General features: G+C 39.4%; 1 protein-coding gene across 3 annotated transcripts; it reads left to right on the top strand.

The window, feature by feature from the left end:
- Positions 1–281: 281 nt before the first annotated feature.
- LOC111329182 (TPR repeat-containing protein DDB_G0287407) lies at positions 282–22,026 on the top strand. 3 transcript variants are annotated; one of them, XM_022933812.2, is made up of 25 exons: positions 282–422; positions 1,094–1,475; positions 4,582–4,650; positions 5,093–5,199; positions 6,370–6,503; positions 7,440–7,573; positions 8,474–8,602; positions 8,702–8,794; positions 8,914–8,970; positions 10,631–10,773; positions 12,279–12,384; positions 13,020–13,124; positions 13,696–13,869; positions 14,252–14,439; positions 14,895–15,106; positions 15,964–16,234; positions 16,736–16,841; positions 17,335–17,463; positions 17,812–17,927; positions 18,084–18,216; positions 18,768–18,884; positions 19,411–19,545; positions 19,723–19,812; positions 20,789–20,947; positions 21,706–22,026. In XM_022933812.2, the coding sequence occupies exons 2-25, from the start codon at positions 1,098–1,100 to the stop codon at positions 21,814–21,816; spliced, it is 3,396 nt and encodes a 1,131-aa protein (XP_022789547.2). In that variant the 5' UTR covers positions 282–422; positions 1,094–1,097; the 3' UTR covers positions 21,817–22,026. The 3 variants fall into 3 exon arrangements, with proteins under 3 accessions (XP_022789547.2, XP_022789530.2, XP_022789539.2); XM_022933795.2 differs by lacking the exon at positions 282–422 and adding an exon at positions 700–840; XM_022933804.2 differs by lacking the exon at positions 282–422 and having other exon boundaries at positions 966–1,475.
- The last annotated feature ends 1,029 nt before the right edge of the window (positions 22,027–23,055 follow it).

Raw genomic sequence — 23,055 nt, 5'->3', positions numbered from 1 at the left:
GGGGTTGTGTGACACAATAAAACAGACTGTTCATCTGAAACGGAGGGAGTTTTACTAGCAGAGTAGCTGGTAGTGTAAGGGAGGTCTGTTATGGGTGGTTGCTGAGAAAGAAAAAAAGATACCTGCATAGCAAGTCAACGATCAAAGTACATTTGTGATGGTGTATTTTTTGTTGGTATCACATGATTTTGAGATGGCCAAGAGATGGCTAGGTTAAATTTGGGGTCCAGTCTTCCCGTATCCTGGAAGTTTTCCTGTGTTTTATTTGGTAATTGAGCTAGCAACAAAGACCTGAGATTAAGAAGTGGTCATAACCTTTTATACAAAATATTACGGTATGAAATTTACGAGAGCACGTTCGCACAACCATCAAGTTCGCCGGTATGGTTATCTTGAAGTATAAGCTCACAGCTGAGCTCACAGTAAGTGTCGGCATATTTCTTCCATCATTTTGTTGGTGTTGTCGGTGTCTAGATCTCGGTAAATGATGAGATGTCTAAATTTGCATGATTTTCGCGTGAAAATACCACAGGAAATGCGCAAAATAGTCTCGTTAACGTCCTTTAGGTGTCAATTTAAAAAAATCAGTGCTGAATTGCGTATTGAAAATTGTGTATTGTAGGGAATACACAAAGTGGTCTTTAGCGAATCGTGGCGAATTGAATACAGATATTTGAAGCTTTTAGGAGGTTTTGCACGGTTGTATGCCCACTGAGTGGTAAGCGATACTTGGTAACTGGTGGTCAGGAAGAAACTTTCTTCACCAGTTAAGAGAGTAGGTTAAAAGAAGACTGGGTCTCAAAACTGTAGGGCTCAGCATGGCCGCCGACGGAGAATTTTGTAAGTAAATTAACCCTTTGTGTTTTTCTCCATTCGTGTACGACAAAGTTGTAAACAACCCAGTTGCTACAAGCAACGTGACGTTGAAATGCCAAACAAAATCTTTTCTTCGAGTCAATAACCCAATATTATGAAAATTCATTTTTGCGTGGTCGGAGATGACAGAGTTGGTTACTGCTCAGAAAGCATAAGGTTTTGATGGTAAATTTAAAACCTCGCCGAAACGTAATCCTAGGCTTGTTTGTATTAATAGTTCTATGGGTTGTGGAACCTCGAAGCCTCCAGTTGTAAGCACCGCACATCAAACACGAGCACCTTTACCCTGTAAAACTCACGAAGGTAAAGCTGAACAGGATCGAAGTATCCAACGCAACGAACAGAACGAAACTGAAAACCAGCAACAACACGATTATATCGACAGCAGCGAATTTCATCCTCTTTCTTACGAAGAAGTTGCGGCGTTACGTCCGAGTGATCCTGAAAACATGTGGGCGATTGTGAAGAAGACTTGTGATCGAAACAAAGAATGGAGGCTGGACTCTGTGAAAAATCGACGGGGCTGGAAAACGATAAGACTATTCGTGACCTCAACTTTTCGTGATTTTCACGCAGAGAGGGAAGCTCTTGTAAAAGAGGTGGGTTTTTATCTGTAAGACTTCATACAACCTCTACAAAATAATTGATCCGCTGAACTAGCTAATTACGTATACGGTGCTTATTAAACGAAAGACGTTTTAAGCTTATTGCTTTCAAAGTCTGATTTCAATACACTTCGTTTCTCCTGTAAGATGTAAATACTCAGGTAAGTGTTTGCCTTCTTAAATGTCTGTTTCATTCTCATGCATAACCTTTAACGATAGCTCGAAGTTACTTTCCCATTCTAAACACTTGTCGTACACAACAGATAAATATGTAATGAATGTTGACAAAACAGTTGGGTCAGAACCATTTCCTTACTCATTTAAATCAGATCGTCTCTGAGAGGAAAAATACCATTCCTCCCTCAATCATCTGTTGAGACCCTTCGAAACCACAGCGAATTTCCTTCAAGTTTACTTGATGTACATGTAAATGTAGGCTGATAGTTTCGAAAGAAACTGTTTGGGGCTGCGTCGGTGGGAGTAACGAAATAATTTGGATATATCAACAAAGTTGAAATGATAAATTGGCCACCGTAACGATTACAAAAGCTGACTTTTCAAGCGTCAGCTTTTGTAATCGAAACGTCAGCTTTTGTAATTGTTACAGTGGCCAATTTACCATTTCAACTTTGTTGATATATCCAAATTATGATGTACATGTAGTCTGATCTACAAATTAATTTCTTTCCTGAATCTTGAACTTTTGACATAATACTAACTTGCTATAACGTCCTAAGCAGGCGCGTAGCGTCCTATACGCATATGTGCACATGCGTACTTGAAGTGCATGATCAGAAAATTTTGAAAACAATGTTGTGCATGCACCAAGTTTGCTCACAGTAAGGGCAAGACGCTTTGTTCTTTGCTTGTATTCACACAACTATTTCAAACAAGAAATAAAGAATGCAGTATTTTTTGCTCAGTTTACTTAGGTTTCTAGATCATATGTAATTGTGCGTACTTAAAAAAATGACCACACTACGTGCCTGCTAAGTGTTGAATATTGTTAAATGACAAGATAGTATATTGGCATGATAAACTGTAAGGAAGGGATTAGGTGTTCTGATAATCACTAACAACACATTATCATCAAGTCTTGGCAAATGGGAAATGCCTGCTGTTGTTGTTAAAGGAATGCTGGCCGCATGTCGGGACAAGTTAAATTTCAACAAAATAAAATAATGAAATGATTTAAGAAATTTTATTTTTTAAACTTGATGTTGTTGATTGTAACATGAAAAATTTGAAGTTGATGGCTTGGAAAATGACTCTCCAAAAGTTTGCTTACGTAATTGTAGGTACAGTGGAACCTCGATTATCCAGACCTCGATGATCTGGACTTTTTGATTATCCGGAATTCTTCTCTGGTCCTGTTTTTTCATGATTATTAGTGAGCTTTGATCTTCAAACTTTATGTGGTAAAAAGATTCAAAGATTATGTTTAAAGTCAGGAAAAGTGCATTTAAAACAGCGCATTACCTCCACTTTCAAAAGATCGAGTGCTCGGAGAGTCATGGAAGCAGACTTTTAGAATTTAAAGTGTGTCATATTTATTTCTTTTGTTTACATTTTCCCTTTTTGGGAATTGGATTTCGGTTTGGGATTTCCTGTTTTTTGATATTTGCTTCTCTGGTTGATAAGCCTTGTTTGTCATTTCACGTAAGTGTGAATCAATATTGTAAGCGATTTTTTTTTGTCCAGTTTTCACTTGTGATATTAAGGTTAATCTTGTGATATTAAGGTTAATTTGGCCAGTGCTCTGGCCTTCCTTTCACACAAGACAATCTAAACTGAGAGTATTAAGTTCATGGTAGGTTTGACGTTAGAATCAGTTGAGTTCGTCCAACTGAATGCGAGTGAAGATCGACTGTGGGACAAACGCTAATCTCTTTATGAATCAAACTTAATGAGTAAATTGCATTTTGCTTTATTTTGAGTCCTGCTTACGGAAAGATTTGATTTTGCTGCTCTAAGTCTGGTTCAGCGAATTATGCTTGACATTTTACCCAATGGTCGACTTTTACCCCTTAGGTTCGACCAAAATTGCTGCCTATCAGTTATATGACGTTATTAAGCAGATATCAATTTGTGGTGCTTGTGGTTATAGCTTGATAATTTTTGTACCTGTCTCTGCCTGTAGGAGACGGTCAGCACCCATGGAATCAGCATAATTTCAGAAATGGCGGCTGGTTTGGGTTAATATTCATATTTTTGATTATCTGGACTCTCGATTATCCAGACTGTTTACCTAAGTCCCAACGAGTCCAGATAATCAAGGTTTGACTGTGCTCATTAAGCCCGCTTGCAGGAGGCAGTTTGTGTTTTCAAGTGCAAGATTCAACACTGCTGATATTTGGTCACCATATCCAGTGGGGGGGAAGATTTAGGACAAGTAGCAAAGCACGGGGGAGGGGAGAAGGTAAGAAGACTCCTCCCCTTCCTTTTGTCACTCATCCCAAATGTTCCACTCATCCAATATGGTAACCAAATATTCACCAGGCTGAATCTAGCACTTGAAAACACAAAATCACTGCCTGCAAGCAGGTTAGCACTCACTACAAATTTAATGTACTCATTGGCAACAGTATAAAAAGGATCAAACAATGAATTAATGGTAAAAATGTTACTACTTTATCAATATTTGTACTGTAATGGCTTTCTACTGTCAATTTTAAAGCATCTAGTGACATTCCCATGTCCAAATATTAAAAGAAAAAAATAAAATTAATTTTAGATTAAGTTTACAATGTTCCTAGATTAATTTAGACACAAACTTGAACCCATAGGCTTTAAACACTGATTTCCATATTGTAGTTTTAATATGAATGTTATGTTGAAATATGATTTGCGACCTACAGTTTGATTTGTATTTTCTTTGTGTGAGAGATTAACTAGTTGCATGTTGAACAAAAGACAGTACAAACAAACAAGTTTGAAATCATTTATTTTCTACCTGAAATTCAATATGGACTCCTATGCAATTAATTTTGGCAGATATTCTTTCTTGCAGCATTATGTAAAAATTGAACAGAGATACATAGCTTAGGTGCAGGCTTAGAATATTATTTTGAGAAAGTTCTATCATGCTGGTTGTCCATAGGTTTTCCCAGATTTGCGTCTTTGGTGCGAACAAAGAAAACTCCACCTTGTGGAGTGTGACTTGAGATGGGTGAGTGTTTATCTACCATGAAAAATATTTAACTAACTGAACAAGGGAGAGTTTAATTAACTCAAAGATGGTAATGGCTTTTAGAAATTTCTGAAACAAAGGGCTCAATATGAAGAATGCAAACTGCATATTATTACAAGATACTACAAAATAACACCATGAAAACTTCTGAACCAGAATTTGGCAAAATTACTAGTAACAGTTGACATTTCTTATCGCAGTGATGAAATCATATAGCAAATTGGTGGATTCAGATAAAATGCAGTCCTTTGTTTTGAAAGCTAATCAAATATCATTTTAAAATTAATGCATCCCTTCACGAGCTTTTTATAGTTTAGAAAATGCATATAACAGTGAAGATCTTTTATCGTAGTTTAGGAGTTTTACACGGTCACTGGTGTTGAACAGGTACGAATAAAGTGTCTTTCTATTTCCAATTCAGGGAGTTCCGAAAGATTCTTCAACTGAACAGACTATCAAGATCTGTCTTGGTGAACTGGATCGTTGCTATGAAGATAACATTGTGCCATATTTTCTAAATCTCAACTGGTAAGCCTGCCTTATCATTGCTGCTTCTATGGCCAACTTGTTTGCTACAGCACCAGAGATTGTCTTGTGCTTGGTGTAGCTGATCACTTATTTTTCAAAAACCAATTGGATTTAATACTTCAACTCCCTTGAGTGACCAGACAGAATTTCTCCTCACAGTATTAAAGAAATACAATATCAAACAGACAAGTGATGAGAATAAATAAGTTATTTATTATCCAACACGCCAAACTATTATTTCAGTGCGGGCGAATTTCGTGGATATTTATTTACGGGGAGTGCGTGACAGAAGAATGCGAAGCGGAACGGAATTGGCGCGTTGTTGTGTTGCTGTTTCTATTTTCTTCATTCAATAAAGAAATTTTCTGGTCGTCAAGCTGTTCAGTTTTCTTAGTTCGATTCATCTAATAAACTTTGATCTATATTTGCCAGCCATTCTGACTCTTCGTCGTGGGAAATATGAATCAAATTGTCCGCCACCTTTATTTTTTCGTAACTACAATCCAATTCTTCGCTTGCGCGATGCGAGAAAACCTGGTTAACCGGTACTTTACAATAGACGAGTACAAATACCGCGTGATATTTGTACTCGTCCAAGTGTAGTTGGATAATAAAGAAAATTATTATCCAACTACACCGTAGAGTACAAATAATATCGATCCCCCATTTTCAAAGTCAAAAATCCGATTTTTGACTTTGAAAATGGGGGATCGACTTCTACACGAGTTCGACTTATACACGAGTATATTATAGCTTTCTAGTAATGTAGTCTTATCCTTTATCAAATAAAAGAAATATTTCTGAGGAATATTTCTGCCTTCATCCCTAAGATGCAAAGATCATACTTGCAAGGTCAAAGTGACCCATACAAGTCATTGTGTGATAAAGTTTTAAAAAAAGAAGTATTCTCTTTTCTCTGTAGAAAGGATTGTAGCTCTGTTAGACTATTCCCTCTCTTAGATATTGTTCAAGTTTCATGGGAAGTTTTGTTTTGGTAGACTGAGACAATGTGCTCTCTTGCAAAAAGCTACACTGACATTGACAAGTAATAGAGGCCACAATTTTTCTTCTAATCCGGAGTTTGACATGCAAATTATAATGTAGCGTTACATATTTACCACAACATGGACTCAGTGCTCAAAAGATTGTTCCCTTGTTTCTTATTCATAGTGCCCGTGCAGGCTGGATACCAACATTTGGTGACCTAACATACAATTTAGCTGTGCAGTATGGTTGGGTTTATGGCCTGTCTCTTACAGAGATGGAAATTGTTCATGGCGCGTTTCGAAAGTGCAATCCTAACGGTGAGCAGTAGATTTAACGTGTACAAGTTATTTTGAGGATTTCAATAACTGTTTCATTTCCAGGAGTCAGATTAATTTTGTTTCAGGACTCCAAATTGTACCTCAAACCCTTTCATTTGCAAGATTGTACAGTGCACTGTTTTGTAATGCGAGGGTTTCAATGAGAGCCTGTTAGTGGCAGTCTACCTCTGCCTATAAAACCTCTTAGTACTGTCTGTTTAGCCAGCGAGGAGGATCTTGTGTTTAGGTCTGGAGATCATATGGATCCTGGAAAACCTGGGAAGTCCTGAAATTTTATTTTGACATTTTCCTGGACTGGAAAATCCTGGAAAAAGACTACAGGCCCTGGAAAATCCAAGAAATCTGCTTAACTGAAGTAATTAAGTTTTCAGAATTTTACATCATGAGAAATGTATGTGGATATCAACATGCAAGTTCTCTTTACTGTTCTCTCTACATTTCATATGCCTCTTATGGGGACAATTTGTCCAACAAATGCAAAGGTTGTAAGTTGGTGATCATTTTCTTTACTCTCCTGAGTTTAATATTTGATTCAAGGGAGATACTTTTGGAAGACGTTTCGAGCATTAGGCCTTTGTGAGACTGAGTGAAGGGCTGACAATGGCAAGCAAAATAAAGGGCTAATGGCTTATCAGTTGCTCTAGCAAAGGCCTGATGCTCTAACTGTCAGCGTTAGAACTCTCATCGGTGGCCAAACTGTGTTATCAACTCAGTCGATAAAACCAAATGATCTTGTAACACCCCACTGACACAGCAGCTCAGTTTCTTTAGAAACTTACCTCTTTGTTCTCTGTACCTGTTTGCAACAAAACAAAACATTGGAATTGCAGTGAGAAGGTAAAAGTTAATCACCCCTGGCTTAACTGACCTGTGCTTTTGAATCGTGTCTGATTATGAAGCCTGGTTCCATTTCAGCTCTGTTCCTGCTCAGAGACAGTGAGTTCACTTATGCCTTACCTGGTGAAATCAAAGACGCGTTTGTAGATGACAATTCACTGTGCACTGAAAAAATGAAGAAACTTAAAGAAATGCTCAAAGAACATTTCCCTGTAAGTTTGCATGTAAACAGGGGAGAGATAAATGCACCGGTAGCTTGCAGTTTTCTCCAACACTGGAGGGAAGCTTGTCAACAATTTTTAGGGGTTGGAATGTTTTGGTTTTTTTTTCCAGTGTAATGAAATTACCCTTTTATCAAAACTATATCAAAAATTGTTGAATGTGATTTTTTATTGGTATTCTAATTTGAACACGAATAAAACAGTATAATAACAGTTACATGAGTTTCAATAACTTTTTCTATTATTCCTAATTTACAAGGAAATGCGTAGCAGCTAGAGTTGAGCAATTTAAGTCGAAAAATTTATATAACGCTTATTGAAAGCCTCTAAGCGCTTTACGATTGAAAATTCCTATTGGCAAGAGGCAGACCAGTAGGTTATGTACAGAGCGCAGCCGAGGAGTTGAACTCGGGGCAACCGAGAACAAATCCAGTGAGTGGCAGGGTGGAGGACTTGAACCCGGGACACCGGATTACAAGTCCAGCACCCTAACCACTCGGCCACGAGTAGCCGAGGGGAGAAATAACAATCAGGTCATGGGATTTCAAAGTTAACTTGCTTACCTCCTTCCAGTTGAGGCATTCGAGATTACTACAAAATTAATGCTTATATCGTAAAATAGGTTGTGGTTATTCGTCGTGGTAAGTAACACTTAAAACAAATGTAATCGTTTGCCTCACGATGTGGTCACTTGGGGTGTGGATCCCAACGCTTCGACTGCATACTAGTTTCTTTAGGCGATGAGGTGACACGTACTCAGTCGACCTCATCGCCTAAAGAAGACCAGCAGTAAGCAGTCGAAACGTCGCGATCCGCATCCAAGTGACAACATCGTGAGACAAACGACTACACTTCTCTTTTAAAATCAGTGCTGTCTGTGTTCCGTTTAAGGCTGAGAATATTGTTCACTACAAAGTTGATTGTGACGCCAACAGCGTCAAAAAGAGTGCTCAGCTACAGGATGAAAGGGAAGTGAGACTGAATGGAATCACGGGCTCAGAATCAGTCTTTTACAAAACAGTGAGTTTTTTTTTTTTTTCAATTTTGGAGTTTCTTTCAGCTTCTTTGTCGTGCTTGTAACATGCACTCAGCTTTTAATGTCCATTTGTCCTTCTTTAGGTTTACGATTTTTTCAAAAGTCGGATTGAACACCAGTATCCTCTTGATCCAACTCCAGAAGATCCCCTTGAAGCGCAAAAGACAGCACATGAGGTTTCAGTTTTGTTTTTCTTTCACACTTTCATTTGATCTTAAACTCATAACAGCAGGGTGTTATTTATGGGATTGTGTTGCTATCATAACACTCAGTTGGTTGATATTTGTTTCTTTAGTCATTTTTGGATACTCGAGGACAAGTGGTTCTCGGAAGAGACAAGATTCTTGATGAGGTAAGTTCGGACGAGTTCATTAATCAATTTAGGCGTGAATATAGAGTGGGAATCTTTTTCAGAGAGGAACGTTTTATGAAATACAGTGTGGGTACATATGTGAACGACTTTTCCCTTTTCATATATAAGATTCGGAAAGTGTTGGAAAATTTGAGGAATAGATTTTTGCAGGTTTTGGAAAAAATTTTATTGAAGCACTCAGTACGTTCAGGCTTTGTTTTTTAATCCATTTGCGAGGGGAAAAATAGAGAGAGAAAAAAAAAACAGATAGTCGAAGAGGTTGAACTGAACCTAAGCATTTGTTTGCTCTAATTTCGAGGTTCTAGGTACAGTTCTCTTAACACTCATGTACACGGTATCTCGATCTCCAATTGTATGAGGCTTTCAGTTTCAGGCTCTTAATAAACGGAAGGGGTTTCAATTATGGTAGCGTTTCCCATAAGGCGGCTGTGCCCAAAAAGGGCCCGTATGGAGAAACCTAAACACGAGAGTCTGCTTGCTGGTTAATCATAAAAATTACAATTTCTTTGATCGTGTTTGGTTTAAAAATCTCCTATTTCCACTAATTCACCCGCCAAGTTGTTATCGGGAAGTTTGTTATCTGAAAGTTTGTTATCGAACAGTTCAATAAGCCAATCACATTCAAAGTTGTCGTTTAAAACAACCACTTACAACCTTGTTTTTTAATGCTAATTTTCCCTTTCTTTCATAAATTCGCCTTTCTTCTTTTCTCGGAAGTTGTAATTTTTATGATTAATTGGTAATAAGACTTGGTGTCGTACAATTCGGTCTGGACTGTTGTGCGGGAGGTCGAGGTCGATGGTTCGAGCCCCGGCCGGACCAACACTCAAGGTCTTAAAATAACTTAGGAGAATGCGCTACCTTTCTATAATATCAAGAAATGGATAGACATTCTAGTCTTCTCGGATAAGGACGAATAAACCGTAGGTCCCGTCTCCTGCATCTATTAATTAGTTAATTTGGTTAGGCAGGGGACGTTCAAGAACCCACTCACGAGATTACTGTGATGTGGTCTGGCCTGTTTACTGAGAATTGGGAGAGAGGGGGCGTCTTCTAATAAGTTTCCTTCGAATGTTTGTAAACTGCTGATGCAGTCCGGCCAAAGTCCCCCGAAAAGTGTTGTGATGCGCATTTGATCATATCCACATGTTAATTTGCGCAATATAAATATTAAATTATTATTAATTATTATTATTAATCATATTCGGGATAAACAAATCGGACTCCCGCTGCGCGGTCGTCCGATTTTATTATCACTCGTATGATTACAAACCGAATTGGACTCCACCTAATGCTATTAGCATTACTGATAGGCAGTAGATGGCCGCCGGTAACCGGCTTTTACTGAAACCTCTGGTCAGGGTAGCTCAGACTACCTCAGACTAGCTCAGTGGGGGACAACCTCGTTCCCAGGGTCTTTTCCGTTAGTTGGGGCTGGGGCACCCCACCGCCTCAGACCCCACCTCCTCAGAGGGAAAAGGCCCGGGAACGAGGTTGAGTGGGGAAGTAAGGAGGAGGTTTGGGTCTATGTGACCCGTCCGAATTTTGTATTTTATACACCCTGTCTAGTTAGTGAATACCTGAAGCAAATTATGACAAAGGCTTTCTCATATGCTGTGCAAATATTTTGCTTTTCTAGATAGCCAACTACATTGTGAATGACACGTCCAATGCCCCGTTGCTTATCATTGGTAATGCAGGCTCAGGAAAGTCAGCCATTATGGCCAAGAGCGCCAGCGATGCTTTAGCCAAGGCTGAAAGAGGAGAACTGCCTGGTGCCAAGTAAGTAATGAAATGAACGTTATGGAAGATCGGAAATGATCAAAATCCATGCTACGGACATTGATATGACTTGAATTTTAGGATTCGATTTACGCCTTTACGCCTCCAAGCATGCGAATGCCACTCGGTAACTTTTACAGTACAATGAATTAACTAATATTTCGACGTGTGGACAGTTAATGAGGGAAGAGATGATCCTCGCAGGCGAGTTGTAATCAACCCCCGAACTCCCGTGAGTGACCAAGACAGAATTTCTCCTTACAACATCAGCACCTTGTTAACAGAGAAGTAATGAGAATTTAAAAATATCAATTAGGGGATTATTAGTTGCTCCATTACCGAATTCTCCAAACTAACATTATAAGAATTTTATGGCAGACGATAACTTGACAATTACTGATGAGTTCTCGTGAGTGAAAGCGTTAAAGAAATAGTCCCTTTTACAGTTGTGGGCTTGGCGGCCAAGCCTTTGAACAGGAGTGAGGCTAAGGGTGACCCTATTGTGATAGAGACCTGTATCTAGTAATCATGATAACAAAGTAATTTGCATTTGAAAAGCAGCAACATCTCTATCACAACAAGGTCACCCTTAACCTCACTCCTATTCAAAGGCTTGGCCACCAAGCCCACAACTGTAAAACAAAATTTAAAAATTTTAAAATTTTAAAATTTAAAAATTTAAAATTTAAAATTTTCCTGCTCGGAAAATAAGCCTGAAAAATTCAGGCTTCGACAGGATTCAAAGCTGAACTTCCCAGATATTAAAGGCTGATAGTTTCTAAAGACACTGTTTGGCGCTGCGTCGGTGGACGAAGGGCTAACGCTCGAAACGTCAGCTTTTATAACCGTAACGGTGGCCAATTTACCATTTCAACTTTGTTGATATATTCAAATTATTCCCAGATATTAGTTGGGTGCCGTTACCAACTCAGCTACAAAACGGGGAGCGAGGCAAATTTTACTATATACAATACTTACTATAAAAACTATTTACAATATTATTTGAAAAGGTAATTCTTGACTTTGGTTTTAAATGTTTGCAGAGATTCTGCTTCAGCTACGTCTTTAGGTAATTTATTCCACAGGTTTACGATTCTGACAAAGAAGGAGTACTTGTAGCAATTTAATCTGGCTGATTTGACTTTCAATTTGTAACAATGATTAGAGCGGAGAGGACGAAAAGCACTAGCATAAATAAACAAAGATGGATTTAGACCATTTAAACTATGAACTGTCTTAAAACATTCCACTAGTGATAGATACTCTCTTCGCTTCTCATAAATGAAAATGACAGTAATAATGTTTTAACCTGGAGACGATTTACAGTTCCTCATGTGCAATTTCTTTAGGTGCATTACTTGCAAGGATTACAGTTCCTCATGTGCAATTTCTTTAGGTGCATTACTTGCAAGGATTATGTTTACTCGAAAATGTTTGGTACATTGATAAATATGGTAGGTCTTTATGTTTTGAAATTAGAATGATGTGTTCATTTTATTTTTCAGGGGATCACCATGCAAAGTGTTTTTTCATTTTGTTGGGGCCACACCTGGTTCTACTGATCTGGCGTTCTTCTTGCAGAGGTTGTCCAGGGAGATTAATGTTTCCAAGGTGACAAACATGTTCTTTGCATTGCTTCCTTTCACGTGAAATTCATTTCTGTAGTGTAGTCATCTGCTTCTTTGCTGGGCCAGTCCCGAGTGGGAATCATGATGAGAAACCAAGAAAGTTCGACTGGAATATTTCGATTTCAGTGAAGTTTTCTTTAGTTTGAAACAAACATAAGAATTTCGTTATCTGCACGCTTACAATCTTCCTAAAAAAACACGATTTCCTCTCTTTTCGAAGTCGTTTTCAGCAACATATCTAATCTCTGTGATGTCCGCGATTATATTGCTTCACTCTTAGGATTAAATCGAGAAAAGCCTTCATGCAGACTTGGTAATCAAACTTCCGCTCAAGAGACTTCTAAGAATAACGTGGGTGGAATTCACATATTTTCCCGACCAGAAGCCTCCCCCGCTGCTTTGTCCTCTCAATTTCTTCAAACGGAGATTTGAATACGGCCAGCAAAGTTTCTTTGAAGACAGATCTACTTCTGGGGATAACCGCAATAGAGTAGTGTGTTTTCTTGAGGGGGGTGGGGATGGGAATAAGCGGTATATTAAAGTATCTCCATTTCACAAAGACCAGTACTCTGTAGTTAGATTCTCCCGTCAAATTTCGTCTGTGTTTTTATCTTTTAGCGAGACGTAGTCAGTGACTTGGACTCTTTAGTTCAACTAACCAACAGTCTTTTGTCAAACAAGAACACAAAGCCTTGTGTTGTGTTTGTGGATGCTATTAACCAGGTACGCTTCTTCACTATCTTCGCATTTATTTCTTACCAGCTTTAAGACTTGCTTTTAAAAACAAGGAAACTTTCAAGTAACAGAGCACTTTTGGATTGATTGTCGTAAAACAAAAAACCAAAACAATCACAACTGACAATCAAAGCGAGAAAAATATTACGTGGAGCTAATGAGAACTCGAAGTAAAAACAAGTAAACTGTCTGAAGCGCGTGGTTTTAGACTTACCAACGGTAGCTTTGCTTAACAAGAGTCTCCTTATTTTTTAAATCCTTTTACCCCAAAGATCTCGTTAGTAATTCTCCTTACTGTCTGCCATACAATTCTTACCTTGCCAGTTCGGAGAAATTGACATTGGATCAATTAAGAATCCTCTGATAGACATTTTCCTTTATTCTCGTCACCTGTCTGCTTGATATTGTATTGATATTGTAAGGAGAAACTATGTCTTGGTCATTCATGAGAGCTAAAGGGGCACTTTACTGATCCACAGCACAGCACAGCGAAGCAAAGGAAAGGGTTTGTTTCTTTCAAAAAGCATTTGACAAAAAGGTGACACTTTTTTCCGTTTAGATGGATGATGATAAAATCCAGTATTTGACCAGGTGGCTGCCAGAAAACCTTTCACCGAATGTAAAGGTGGTGCTGTCCATGATCAATGACACAGAATGTCACAGACTCCTGAGATCCTACAAGTCAGGACCAAGAGAGATCACCTGCGGTCAGCTGGATTACCAGTCTAGAAAGGTGTGGAGGGAACTGCTGAAATCTTTTGCAATTTCTAGAAACTTTGTTCTTGATTCTCACGAATCTCTAGGATGGGGACTCGAGTCGAAATCAAAACTCCATTCTCGAAACTCGATTCTCTAAAGTAGATCCTGGTGTCTCGAAAACTCGATTCGCGATCCTCGATTCTCAATACTCGATGCTCGATGCTCGATGCTCGATGCTCGATACTCGATGCTCGATGCTCGATATTCGATACTCGATCCTCGATCCTAATAGGCCAGAATAATGGGAAAAAGGCAATTGATTCACCCTAAAAAGTTGATAAAAATTTCTCATTTTCGCGTTTCCGAACTTGAGTTTATGGAGCTGGCTAAGGCTTATTTTTTTTTTATTCCTTCAGCTTATCGTTGAGAACATTCTAAGACAGTACAACAAGCGGTTGGATGAAAGACAGATGTCCATGTTGTTGGAGAAGCAAGGCTCAGCTAATCCTTTGTGGTTAACACTGGCTTGTGAGGAACTCAGGGTGTATGGAGTTTTCGACTTAATGGATGAGAAGATCGCAAGTTTGTCTGATGATCTGATCAGGTGAAAAATTCTTCAGTTTATACATTGCACTTTTTTGGTGTAATTTTCAAATCGAAAACAATCCAGGATTGCTTTGGTTTTCCCACAATCTGCTATGTGGTTGGTCCAAAAAACTCACGCCAACCTTCTAACCAAACAAAAGAAAAAAAGGCTAAAATTGCGTTACTTTTTTACGTGCGTTTTTCACGCGCCTTACAGAGAGTTCATGCGCATTTAATTGAGGTGTCGTTAGCTCTCTTCAACATTTACGTCTGTTCTCTGCAGCGGTTGTGATTTTAGTTACCTTCCAGCAAGACAACTTTGTGCGTGCATGAACATAAAGACCGTAGCAATATTATGCTACGGTTCGTCCACGATTGTTCACGTGCCACGGTTTCAGCTGGCGCGACAAAGTGCAGCAGATGTTCAACCTTCCTTTGTAATTGCATCAAATATGTCTTTTGTACTGCTTTTAGCTTGGAAGAACAAGTTTTGACTCGGTTCGAAGAAGAAAACGGTGGTCAAGTTGTAGTAGCCACAGTTTGTTTATTGGAGACGTCACGACACGGTCTGCTGGAAACAGAACTGCTTCAGATGCTGGCGGAAGAATCCACACTTACTCCACCCCCCTACGTCGAGGGTGAATCCGATCAGATCACAACGACAGAAGCAACCACGACTGACGGAGGTGGGCTGAAGTAGTTTGTCTCCTCCCCAGACTCCTCTTAAAAGATAATTCAAGATGCAGGTCGAATATCTAATTACTGAATTACTAAACGCAGAAAACGGAGGGATTTATGTCAATAAAATCATTATATCCTAAGTCAAAATTTGCTTTCTTCATTCACGTCCATATCTCAAACAAAGTAATACAGAAGTTAAGCCAAGAATCGAATTGAAACAAAGTACTTTCAGGCTACATCGTAGTTGTGAACTAAAGAGTTTGAGCACTCCGCTTCGACCGGAAAAGAAAATTGACAATGATTCATTCTTAACACTAGACTATTTTATTGATTGAAGTTATTTATAAATACAGAGGTGAGAAAAAAAGGGGGAAAGTATTTCATTTTGTTATCATATACTTACTAACTGCCCCGTTCAATTACGAAAAATGTAAACATTTTTCTACCTTTGACTTTCCTTCGATTTTTTGTTGGGATTTTACATCATTTTCAGACAAAGTAAAACAAGTTATTTAGATATCTGTATTGTAAGAATTGCGCACGCACATATTTGTAAACGAGGTTAATGTTTATGTAGTGTTGTTGTCGTTATTCACATTATGAGCTTATGACTTCAAGTAAGGCTTTTAAGCCTTACTTGGTATTAAAATACCTCTATCACAAGGTGTATGTGAGTGATAGCTTAATGAGGAGCTAATGATCGAAACGTCAACTATGGAAACTCTTTGCCGTGGCCAAGTTACATTATCTACTCAGCTGATGAAACCAAATTATCTTGTAACACCCCCCACCCCTTGTCCCCAGCGACGCAGCATTATAGTTTCCTTTATTCATTTAAGTTTTTTTTTTTTTCAACTTTTAGCTCCAGATCATAACCTAACAGTTGCAGACAAATTGGCTAAGCAGGTGGAAGAAACATACATACAAAAAGACGAGGACAAAGAAGGGAAGGAAGATGAAGCTAAGAAAGCCACCACTGGCCGAAAACAAAAGAACGAAAAGAAATTCCTGCCGGCTGTCAAATGGGCGTTGGTGTACCGAGCCTTGAAACCACTACTTCGACCGTGTGGGGACTTGGGCGAGGGAAGATTGGATTTCTATCACAGATCTATTAGTAAAGCTGTTCGGAGAAAGTGAGTGTAGGGTGTATTTCCAACGATGTTTCTCCCCTCCTCCCTTACCGCTCGTAACACGGTATATGCCTGTTGCAATAATGAAGGAGTTTTTGTCCTTACGTAACGGGACAGTAGGTTCCTCCGGAACCCCACCAATATGAGCCTCAATCTCCCTGACTGAGCCTTGGAGTGAACCCTTTTTCCGATTAGATCTATTAATAGAAAGGTTCAAGGGAAGTTTCCAGGTCTAAGACCCAATCAAAATTGTTTTACGTCAAACATCCGTTCACTTGCTTTGCACTTGCACGAGACTGCACAATTTGAAAATACAGTGTTTTGATGAATACCAGTAAACTCTGAATGCCTCCCAGTAAATATGTTATACCAACCACTGATGAAAAAAAAAAAGTTCAAATGATGGCACATGGCTTGTGTTGACTGTACAACAAAGACAGCCATTTTAATTTTTTTTTCTCTTTCACTTCAAGTATGACTGTGTCAAACTCTTTCCATCCAAAGGTATTTCTCAGGATCAGAGGGGTACACAAAACATCAGTACACTTTCTGGCATGGAAAACACGCAGAATTCTTCGAAGGAAGCGAAGATTTTGATCGCAAATCAGAGGTAAGCTTCTCTTGAAAGAGCGTCCTTTCAGATGCTGCTTAAATAATCTCCTTTATTCGGAAGGCTAGTCACAGAATTCTTGACGCCACGCGTAGGAATTCTCACGCTTTCTTTTGGTGATTCTTGTTTGTCTGACCAAAACTAAAAATTGAAGGGATAGCAGATTGATACGGAGCTGATTGCAAGGTCCCCATGAGCCGATTAGTTCAGAAGAAAATTCATGTTTGAAATAAAGCTATTTGGCTTTCGAAGTTTTGCCTCTGAATGGTTAAATCTAGTTCATGATCAGGATGGCCTTTTTTCAGTATTCGCTCTAATCTCTCAGTCGACTTTGCTCGACCACATTCTTGCATTTGTATGCATATTCTCCATACTATTTCCTGAACCACAATCAAGAGATGCTTTTAAAGCTGATTATTTCCTTTATTCTCCTAGCCTTAATGTTGTGTAACTCTGCTGTTGTGTTGAACCATCTTTTTTATATCCTTGTTAGGAACTTCCGTATCACCTTGAACAGCTGTTGGATAACAACCGGTTAACAAGGTGCTTACTAGAATGGGAGGTGTTTGAACGGCTTTTTAACGAAGACTTCAGTATAGACCTGCTCAGATCGTGGCAAAAGGTAACTCATACAAACATGTGTTCAATATTCTTGTATACAAGCCCAGAGTATACCCTCTTGCTCTTAAAAGGTGGATGAAAATCAAACATAAGTAGAACAGTATAGAACTGCACAGGAAGAGAAATTTCAACTCCATGAGTGACACAACGGATGTTGCCTTCCAAATGTTGTATCCATCAGCCTTAAACTGTACCTGAATGACTTTGGGAAGGAATGCCTTCTTTCCAGCTCAGTCTAAGAATTTTTTCGCCAATGACAAATTCAAATTTCTGACGCCATTTTGAAGAAATAGTTCCTGAGTATGGTGAGCAAGTATACTTTTGATAAAGTGTATGCGTTGTGTTACAGGCTGGTGGATATGCTACAGCTTCCGCTCTATATAAGGAAGCGTTAGCGGTGTTGCGTCAGTCAAATGCCCCAAAGGAAGAACTCGCCAGGAGAACTGAAATGGTTGTCATGTTCGTGTGAGTATACATATCCCTAATGTTCCTTTGTTAACCACATGGTTCATGTAGGAAACAAAACCCTGTTAGTGATCACTTATATGAAATTTACAGATAAGTCCTTTCACGCGCCCGGCAAAAATTAGAGTGCAATTGGTATTTTTTTTTTCAATCTAGGATTCAAGCAGGACAATATGAAGACGCACACTTGCTTTTGAATGATTTGCTGAATCTAGAAGAGGAAAGTCTCGGCGCGCGAACTGACAAAATGGCTGACATCTATCAACTTATGTCCAAGACCAAGAGCGAGGTATCATATGCGTGACTTTTTTTTATGAACTGATGATTGCGTGACATTTATTGCCAATGCGTGACGTTTGTAACATGCAATACGTTTGTGCCATATATGTAGGTGGTATTGCACTGCATTGCGTAAATAGGGACTTTAAGCAGTCAGGACGGCAACACCAAGGAAGACGTCGATTAAAAAACCAAGTTCTACTTTAATTAGAAATAGTGCGAATAAAGAGTTTTCTTAGAATTTCGAAAATGGCTGCATGTGTTTACCGTCTCTAACGGCGCCACACCTCAACTTCAGCATAACGTATATTAGCCGCGTTGAATTCCAAATGGAAATTACAATAATTTGCCGTCGCGGTTTCCGCTCTCAGACGACGCAAATTTTGGTGATTTCACGTTGTTGTCTTGCGAAGGACGGCTAAGAAATATATAAAGTTTTAAAACCCACGTGCTGGCTATTGTTCTACCCATTAGATCTCTTGTTTTGCCACGTCCTCGTTGCCGTCGCCGTCGCCGTCGTGGTTTGCTTAAGGTCCCTAATATTGCGACTTTCCTTTGCAGGTTGTAAAGAACTTCAATTTTGTGACAATGGATCAACTGGAGCAAGACAAGGAAATTGTTGAATTCTGTAAAAAGTCTCTGAGTTATCGCAAACAGCTCAGTGGCGAGGAACACGAGGTAAACCAGCAACAATTACTCTCTCCTAATCTTCGAATCAATGGAGGCACGGTGGCTTCATGGTTAGTACGCTCGAATTCGGATCGGGTGGTCCGGGTTCGAGCCCTGGCCGGGGACATTGTGTTGTTTAAATTGGTACCGGCGAATTTAATACTGGGGGGTAACCTACTAACATCCCATCCAAGGGGGAGTAGAAATACCCCTTGACGCTTCATGCTGTGAAAACTTGGTTCGCATGCAGACTTAAGTCCTCGATTGTATCCAAAAAAAATCTAACAATTCAATTCTCTCAGATTCTCAGATGCAAGTCGTGTCACGTCTCCACTGTTTGCTTCGTCTCAAACAAGTTGTACAGATGAGACAACTTTGTGTTGAGTGGGGACTGGTTTATATGATTTGTGCGTCAGAGACCAAAAAACCTCTCAAGAGTAATGCGCCTATTCCCTCTTGGGAGTTTGCATGGTTTTATTTATTGCCTTCTGTTTATTGCTTGACTATAACCATGTTCATGTCGTTACTCGCACAGCACAAGACAGCCATGATTGACATCCTCATTGCGCATCATCTGAGTATCGTGGCTGACTTAGAGCAACAGAACGCTGAGCAAACTAGAAGAGACTGCTTTAAATATATCGATGAGGCCATCGACATATTCATGAGGGTAAGAAATATAGGTTCTTTTCACGTTGCAATTCTGTTTCTCTGACGCTAGAGATAACTTCCTCGGTCGATCTTAAGAATGGCATTTCAGGTTTGTGTCTGTAATTGCTGCTTCAATGCGCTTTAGTATTTTTCATGTTTTTTTGTAAAAATGTTCCGTTTTTTTTTCCTTTTGTAGCATGGAGACATGGGACACATGGCTGAGGCGATTATGACCAAGTCATTTATTAACCCACGCCATCGAAAATATTTCAACGAAAAAGAAGAGGTATTTGCGGTTTCAATCTTAGGCCAATCTTATCTTATATCTTTGATTTTTTCCTTTGTTTTCTTGTTTGTTTTATGATCTCTGTTGCTTTTTACTGGTTGTTAAGAAGTAGTATCTCAGTCCACAAAATTTCACAAAATTTCACAGAAATGAACCTTTGTTTAGTTTCTCCATACCAAATTGATTTTAGACGCCGGGTTACCCTTCTTTCCTAGTGTAATCACTCGCACTCCTGGTCAGCTCAATGGATAGAGCACTGGACTGTTGTGCGGGAGGTCGAGGGTTCGAGCCCCGGCCGGACCAACACTCAAGGTCTTAAATAATTGAGAAGAATATGCTGCCTTTCTAGAACATCAAGAAATGGTTAGATATTCTAGTCTTCTCGGATAGGGACGAATAAATGGAGGTCCCGTCTCCTGCAGGGCTAGGGGTAGGAGACGTTAATTTCCCACGCACGAGATTACTATGTGGTGGATGTCCTCCCCTGGGGTGGGATGGGTGGGTTTCTATCTTGCGTTTCATACATGAGCCTCTGGTTCGGGCAATCGGGTAACCATGCCTTACGTAAAGACAATAAACTTCATTGATTGATTGATTGATTATTGATTGAAGAGAAAGCTTTGAGGACCAGTCAGTTATTTTTCAATTTCTGGCGTGGACTTCTCGCTAAGTGCGTGGGAGAAATTTCCGTCATATTAAACCGCGAAAAGCCAGAAAGAATATTCCTTGTTAATGTTTTGTTCACGAACAGAGAATTATAAAAATCAGTAATCTCGAACCGCAAAAATACAGAATATCGCTAATCTATAAAGTAAAACTCCCGAAAATTTTGAGTACGAAACGGAAAAATACAGAATATCGCTAATCCACAAAGTAAAACTCTCGATATTTTTCAATACTAAATGGTCGGGGATTCCTTTGCGCTTTAAACTTTGAATTTATACTATTCGTTTATTTTGCCGTTTGTTTTGTGCAGATGCTTAACAGATCCTTTGAGTTATGTCTTAAAACTTACGGCGAGAAGCACATGTTGACTCTGAGGCTCTATCTGAACATTGGCATCTTATACGAAGACAACAGAGATTTCCAGAAGGCCTATGATTACTTTGTTAAATGGCATGAAACGTGTCAAGAGGTGAACGAATCATTTAAATGACATTTGTCCCAATCAGAAATGAAAGGGAATGTGGTGTAAGCTTTTTCCGGGGGTACAGCCAGAAAAATAGAGCGAAATAGAGAACGGCGCGATAGTAGCGGCAGTGCGAAAATGAGGGAGTCCTGGGTCGAGTCGACCCAAACCTCCCTCGTTTTTTCACTTCGTCCCTTCTATCCCGGCGTTTCTAATGTAACGCGAGGTAATGTTGCCGCCTGAACCTACACAAAACGATTATGATGGTCCAGCTTGTTCGAGGGACAAGTATTGTGACCCTAACTTTCATGTTACAATGTCCAAAAAGCTACAGTGAACTATTATGCTTAGAAACATTAAGGTCAAACATACAGGAAATGATGATCAACAAGAGTTCTTGATTGTTAAACAAATTCTCCTTATCAGCGCATAGGGAAATGTGTAGAGAACAGTTTGGAGAATATGCATGCTGATGTTAGGGTGGGGAAGGTTGAGATATTTTGCTTCCAATCCTTTTTAATCCTTCCCATCCTTGGCTATCCTGGTTCTTTCTTGGTTTATGATTGCTTCTTCTGACTTTTTCTTCGTCGTGCCGTCTTATCTTTTGAGATATCTTTTGCTGATGGAAAAATATTTTCTCCGTAAAGTGTGGGTGTCAAGGGTGGTTATTTGACTCTAAAATTTTATTTTCATTTGTATCCTGTCATTGAGGAATATTAGGCCACAGTTTCAGCTGACATTTATTTTTATCCTTCCATGTTCAGGTTCTGGGACCTTCACACCCCAAAACAGGGCGCGCCCGCGATACTTTGAACGAAGCCGCGTACGTTCGTATCCGGGAACAGAGAGAACGGCAGGCCGCTGGCACGGCCTAAGGGATCACTGGCGTCAGTTATTCACTCAATACATATTCACCTACGCACCTATAATTTCAAAGCAACACTTGGGTCAGATTTAAGAGAAGTGGTAATCGATGAGAGATTCGGACAGTACTGACTTTTAGTAACCGCTATAACGACGACTTTGGGTCTAAAGGGCTGAAAAAAAAAAGACAACTTTTATTTCGTCTACTTGCTTTAAAGAAGCAGTGGTTGAGGAGCAGGAAAACTTTCACCTCCATCTGGTTAAGCGTAATGAGTCCTAGACGCGGTTTTGGTAAAGTGTATCACTCCAGGGTTACACTTTTCAGTTTGCCACCAGTTTTCCTTCCGCGTCAAAAGCCGCCCTTGTTTTGTTTTGTTTTTTTTTTTAATGAGCCCTCCTTCTCTCTAAGAAGGCCTGTCCCACACTCCCTCTTCCTATTGAATTCGCTGGAAATCACTAAACCTCACGTTTTTAAAACATAAATACCCGTTCAGGTAACGGGTGTAGCGTGTAGTCACTTTTCCACTTATTAAGTAGCTGTGTTTCTTGAGTGATGTTTACGAAGTCGAAGTTAACGTCCTAGAACCGCAGAATTAGATGCTCAAATTAGTGACTCAAAAAATGTAGCATTTTCTCGCCAGCGTGGTTTTGTGTTTGTCTCGAACCAGCTCTCGAGTTAAGTATAGCCCCCCCCCCCCCCCCTGGAAAGCTGGGGAAAATTTACTGTTTTGACTTCAACACCTCGTCATTGTATGCAAGCAGCAACACCAAAATAGAAAAATCCATACCAGTAAATCACGATTGCAAAGTTCGTAACGATTTTTGCAAGCCTCTGTCGCTTTCTGTGGTTATATAAAGAGCGAGTTTAACGTTTGTTCATATTTAGCTTTAGTTTACAATTTTTCGAACTCGAGTCTGGGCACTAAGATGTCCAAGTTATTACCTTAGATGAATCCTAATAAAATATTGAAAGATATTCCATGCTGTACAGTTCAGCCAAACCCTTTACGTGTCGTCTTTTTTTAATCGGAGTTACCATGATGAATGTATGCGTAGCAAAGGAGAGGCAAACTTTCCCTAAGCTTGGATTTGGAAAACTGGACTTTTCTAGGGTTTTTACTTAAAAAAGTTTGCTACATTTTTCTCGCTCGCCTGTATCAATTGCGAGTTCTCCATCGACGAACGACTTCCCTCCCTTCTCCTCCATTTCCTTTTAACAGACTGTGCTTTTGCCACTAAATGAAAGTTCC

Source organism: Stylophora pistillata, chromosome 3 (assembly GCF_964205215.1).
Source record: "Stylophora pistillata chromosome 3, jaStyPist1.2, whole genome shotgun sequence".
Lineage (NCBI taxonomy): Eukaryota > Metazoa > Cnidaria > Anthozoa > Scleractinia > Pocilloporidae > Stylophora > Stylophora pistillata.
The sequence above is the reverse complement of the archived record's forward strand: the minus strand, read 5'-3'. Positions and strand labels throughout refer to the sequence as shown.

Coding starts and splice junctions, on each gene's coding strand:
- LOC111329182 (XM_022933812.2), top strand. CDS start 1,098: ATGGGTTGTGGAACCTCGAAGCCTCCAGTTGTAAGCACCGCACATCAA. Junction 10,774..12,278: donor GGAGAACTGCCTGGTGCCAA/GTAAGTAATGAA, acceptor TTTATTTTTCAG/GGGATCACCATGCAAAGTGT. Junction 17,464..17,811: donor TGCTCAGATCGTGGCAAAAG/GTAACTCATACA, acceptor GTTGTGTTACAG/GCTGGTGGATATGCTACAGC.